Source organism: Rutidosis leptorrhynchoides, chromosome 1 (assembly GCF_046630445.1).
Source record: "Rutidosis leptorrhynchoides isolate AG116_Rl617_1_P2 chromosome 1, CSIRO_AGI_Rlap_v1, whole genome shotgun sequence".
In the NCBI taxonomy this organism is placed as follows: Eukaryota; Viridiplantae; Streptophyta; class Magnoliopsida; order Asterales; family Asteraceae; genus Rutidosis; species Rutidosis leptorrhynchoides.
Genome location: NC_092333.1, coordinates 35115835 through 35120351, shown reverse-complemented (window position 1 = coordinate 35120351; position 4517 = coordinate 35115835). Strand labels below are relative to the sequence as shown.

General features: G+C 32.8%; 1 protein-coding gene across 2 annotated transcripts; it reads left to right on the top strand.

Annotated features, from left to right (window-relative positions):
* The first annotated feature begins 268 nt into the window (after positions 1-268).
* LOC139858843 (uncharacterized) lies at positions 269-3738 on the top strand. 2 transcript variants are annotated; one of them, XM_071847681.1, is made up of 3 exons: positions 269-400; positions 2040-2674; positions 3310-3738. In XM_071847681.1, the coding sequence occupies exons 2-3, from the start codon at positions 2128-2130 to the stop codon at positions 3432-3434; spliced, it is 672 nt and encodes a 223-aa protein (XP_071703782.1). In that variant the 5' UTR covers positions 269-400; positions 2040-2127; the 3' UTR covers positions 3435-3738. The 2 variants fall into 2 exon arrangements, with proteins under 2 accessions (XP_071703782.1, XP_071703790.1); XM_071847689.1 differs by having other exon boundaries at positions 275-400; positions 2111-2674.
* The last annotated feature ends 779 nt before the right edge of the window (positions 3739-4517 follow it).

The following is a 4517-nucleotide window of genomic DNA, read 5'->3' as shown; positions in this document are numbered from 1 at the left end:
TAGGTGTGGATTGTTTAATATGCGTTTTATGTGTCTGATGAAATGTTCAGTACGAGTCATTAAACTAATTTAGCATTTAGGTTCACTTAATACCTAAAATATATCATTAAATTGTTTCGTTTAAACAAACTTGTGGTTCAACGAGTCATTTCACTGGTATAAATAGATAAAATAAAAAACAACTACTGCCAATTTTTAGCTGAGAGAATCGTCTAGAGTCGGTTACATACACCTTTCGTCCCCTTCATTCCTTATTATTATTATCTTATTCTATTATATCTTCTTAATGATTCCTTCATATCAATAATTTCATAATTAAATATTGAATAACAAAACAAAAGCCCAAAATCATTCATTTTCATGATCATCTGTTTCGCTACCAAATTGCTACAGTGATTCGGTCAGTAATTCCTTCCTTTCAAGTTTACCTTCTAGTTGTTCATTTGTTACGCAATTTAGGTCAATTTTGTGAAAACACTGCTGATTGTTAGTTTTGAAAGTCTGATATAGTTGAAATTGAGACTCCTAATTTCACGTATGTGTTTTATTTCTATGCTACAGAGTTGTTGCTTTTCATTTTAAGAAAAATAATATAATAAATAATATAATGTTTTTAGTTAAAAAAAATGCTATAATTAAATTATCCTATTTAGTTTATTATTATTGTTTTGAAGTTGTTTGTTTGTGATGCGTAGTTACAATTGTTATTGTAATGTATTAATATTAGATGTAGCCTTTCAAAAAAAATTAATATTAGATGTAGAAATGCTAATGGTTAGTTAGTTCGAATGCAAGAGTTTCGATTAGGAAACACGGAACCATATAGTAAGTTGTTAGAAATGATAGATGTAGGTTAAGAAAACAATACTGCTGTATCATTTTTAGACGTACTTTCGACTCCTAATTCACAAAGAGCAAGTCAACCGTCACATAAACATACCACTCTGGCAACTTCTAGGGATCAGTAGGTTAAGAGTTAATATTGAATGAAATAGTGTGATGAGGTGGCTATGAGGATTGGTATGAAGTTCGTTTTAGATTGTTTTTGATGGCGAAAAGTTGTAAGATACTAAGATGTGTAACTATAAATAATCGTTATTTGTTATCATTTTTAGACTAGTTAAACTAGTTTGGTATAGAATTCTTGTTGATATGCTCTTGGTAATGTTGTGAGGCTGAGTGCAGATGTAGGGGATGAAGTATCATTTTTATTGGTTAATTGGATTTACACAAAAACACATAGGTCTTCTTAGTGGGAATTGAACAGATGATCGGTCACGTTAAATTTTTCATTGTTAAATATCTGGCCCTGATGTACCGATTGCCATTTTTCTTTTTGTTGGATCTAACACTTTGTTATGAAACGCTTCGTTCCCAGTGGCGAATCCAGGATTGAAACTTAATGGAGTCCTAATTTTTTTTTCACAACTAATTATATTTGACGGGTATTTTACCGGTTGTTTACCTCCAAAAAACTATAAATCCTAAAAATATATGGGGTCCTGAAAAAAAATTTAGTGGTGTCATCTACAATTTGAAGAGTACTCCGTAAAAAAAATTCCAGACTAACGGGGTCACGGGACCCCACTCCTCATAGTGTAAATTCGCCACTGTTCGTTCCTACCCTTCTTGGGTCATTTTGTGTACTTAAAAATGAATTGGTCAACAAGAAACGTATTGATGTTTGATGAAGTCTATACACAATGGTACAACGCAGTTTTAGATCTACCAAAGGCCAATTCTTTTTGCTGTTCCATGTTACCTATATGTCAATAGACAATCATTACATAATATTTTTGTATCTATTCTGGTCGAGTTTCTCAGCTTTGTTTCATTAAGGTACATTTCAGGTATTTGACTATTGGGTGAACCTGGAAAAGTCGCCATCTGTTGTTTTCTGTCTGTTTTTTTCTTTTGTCATTTATTTTAATTTGTATCTCTACCTATATTGTACTCGGTCGATTTTTGGTCGATGATATGATTTTCTTTCATTCAATATAATATGAACTCTCATTGCTGTAATTTTGTGCTATGTGTAGGTCTTGTTGTTACTTGATGATACACAAAATAACGTGAATGAGTGAGATTTCTCAATTATTTTGTGTGACAGCTTTTATAACATACTAGATGATTTCAAACGAGGTGAATCTTTCAACAACTATCGAAAAATCACCCAACCGGCAAGATTTTGATATCAAGATTTGGGGATGGTCCCTTATTTCAGTTGTCCCGTGGGCCCTCAATGCCACGGAGAAATTTAAAATGCCAACCTTTTTCAACAAAAAACTGAAGAAACACGCAAAAAGGTCTCGGTTCCGTAAATTCTCCGAACCTGGTGTGAGTTATGCTACTGTTCGGTTCAGACCCTATGTTTCTAAGGTTCCATGGCATACGGGCCCACGAGCGTTTCTTTCCCAGTTCTTTCCACGATATGGGCATTATTGTGGACCAAATTGGTCAAGTGGTAAAGACGGTGGGTCTTTACTTTGGGACAAACGTCCTATTGATTGGCTAGACTATTGTTGCTATTGTCATGATATGGGTTACGATACTCATGATCAAGCTGAACTTCTTAAGGCGGATTTGGCCTTTTTAGAGTGTTTGGAGAAGCCTAATATGGCTACAAAAGGGGATGCGCACGTTGCTCATCTGTATAGGACAATGTGCTTATCAGGTTTGTGTACCCTTCTTTCTCCATTCCCATGTTTCACAAAGAAAAAAGGTTCTTTTTTGACCTAATTGACAATTTCTTGCATTGATATTTTATAATCTGTTCATTAATCAGAGTACCTTATATGCTCAAGTAATTGCATCATTTCATTATACTAGAAAGTTGTAGTTAGAATTGGAATGATGTTGAGTTTGTTAATGTATCAAAATGATGTAATGAATTGGTTGACACTTGAAAGGGATGATATTTGGTTTGACCCACATGACCTGCATACATATATCAAATTGTTTTGTTTTCTGTAACTGATTTAACCTGTTTGGCACTTTTGATCCATTTGACCCGTTCCACTTTTAACCAAGTGTTTTAGTTTGACTCATTTGAGATCGCAACCTAAATCGTCTCATTATGAGTAAAAGGGTTGCGAAGTTTGTGTTCACATTGTTAAAGTAATTTGATTTTGACTATTTATATAACATCTGACACACCGTTTAAGCACCCCAAATGAGTACCATCAGTTCTATCGAGATTCATAACACATAACCAAGGTTAAATCTAGAGTTTTTTTGAGGTAGGAAATGTTGAATATGAGTAAGACTTCATTCTAGGTGTTATATGATTATGTTGATTGCGTAATGCAGGCCTGAGGAGTATACTCATACCATACAGGCAGCATTTGTTGAAGCTGAATTCGGGTCAGTTATATCTTGGGTTTGGATGGCTTAGCAATATGAAATGGAAAGGATGGAATGCAGCTCAAAAGTAGACCAGGTTGTGTCACTTTTGGCATGAAAGTATTGTATATATTACATGTATGTATAGCTAATATGAAATGAAAGTTGTGACTAAAGGTAGAATGCTGATGGCTACTATCTTGTAAGTTGGTACGAATTAGCAAATACTTAAGGAGATTGTAATAGTAGAAGTATGTCTTCTATATGTGTGTGAAACATTTCGTTGCTTTTATCAGTCCCGTTCATTAGATTTAGTGTGTTTGTAAAAGAGTAAGTACTCGTTGAGGTGCCAATGTTTGTATCTATTTATATCAAAACAGGTGATTTTGGTTTTAATTTTGTTCATAGTAGAACTGACAAGTCCTGTATGAAAGTTTGTTATGAATGAGTTGCATTTTTTTTATTCTTCACATTAAAAACGTACCGGCATTGAAAATATAGTTTAAAATCTGTTCATCTGATTAGTTACTGAGATTATTATAGTTGATATCACGAAGTGTGAATGCCTGATGTTTGGTCTTTGTATGCTATTGCTCTCTAGTGAAATATGGCTTGATCAGTGAAATTTTAACAGAAGTTGCACACATCAAAACAAAAGGGCTTGACTACTAAATTTATCAAATGGATTGCACTTGTTAGCCATTGAATTAGTTCGTGGTCCGTTTAAAATGCAAGATCTATGAGCGTTGAAGAAATTAGGTTTAACTAGTCAGACCAAGTATATCCTTTCCTTTTATTTTCTTAAAGTAGATAACCAAAACATATACTTATTCATAAACACGATTTCGTTTCTTAAATGTCAAAATGTAACTAGAAGTTCAATTAAAATAGAAAAAAAAAAAAATATATATATATATATATATATATATATATATATATATATATATATATATATAGCATGCTTCTACAGTTCGAAAATGTAACATGTTTTCTACCATTTTTTCAGATATGTTTTTAAGTTTGAACATGAAATCTTTTAAAAGGAACTTGAGACCCCAAGTACTATAACTATTGGATGGTTCCTGCAAATTTACCCTTTATCTAAAAAGTAAAAAAAAGGTAGAATCTTATGAACAGTAAAAAAAACGCAATTTTTTAACACTATCTATTTGGAG

Excerpts from the sequence above, each read along its gene's own strand:
- LOC139858843 (XM_071847681.1), top strand. The coding sequence starts at position 2,128 with ATGATTTCAAACGAGGTGAATCTTTCAACAACTATCGAAAAATCACCC. Across the intron at positions 2,675-3,309 it reads TAGGACAATGTGCTTATCAG|GCCTGAGGAGTATACTCATA; the intron begins GTTTGTGTACCC and ends TGCGTAATGCAG.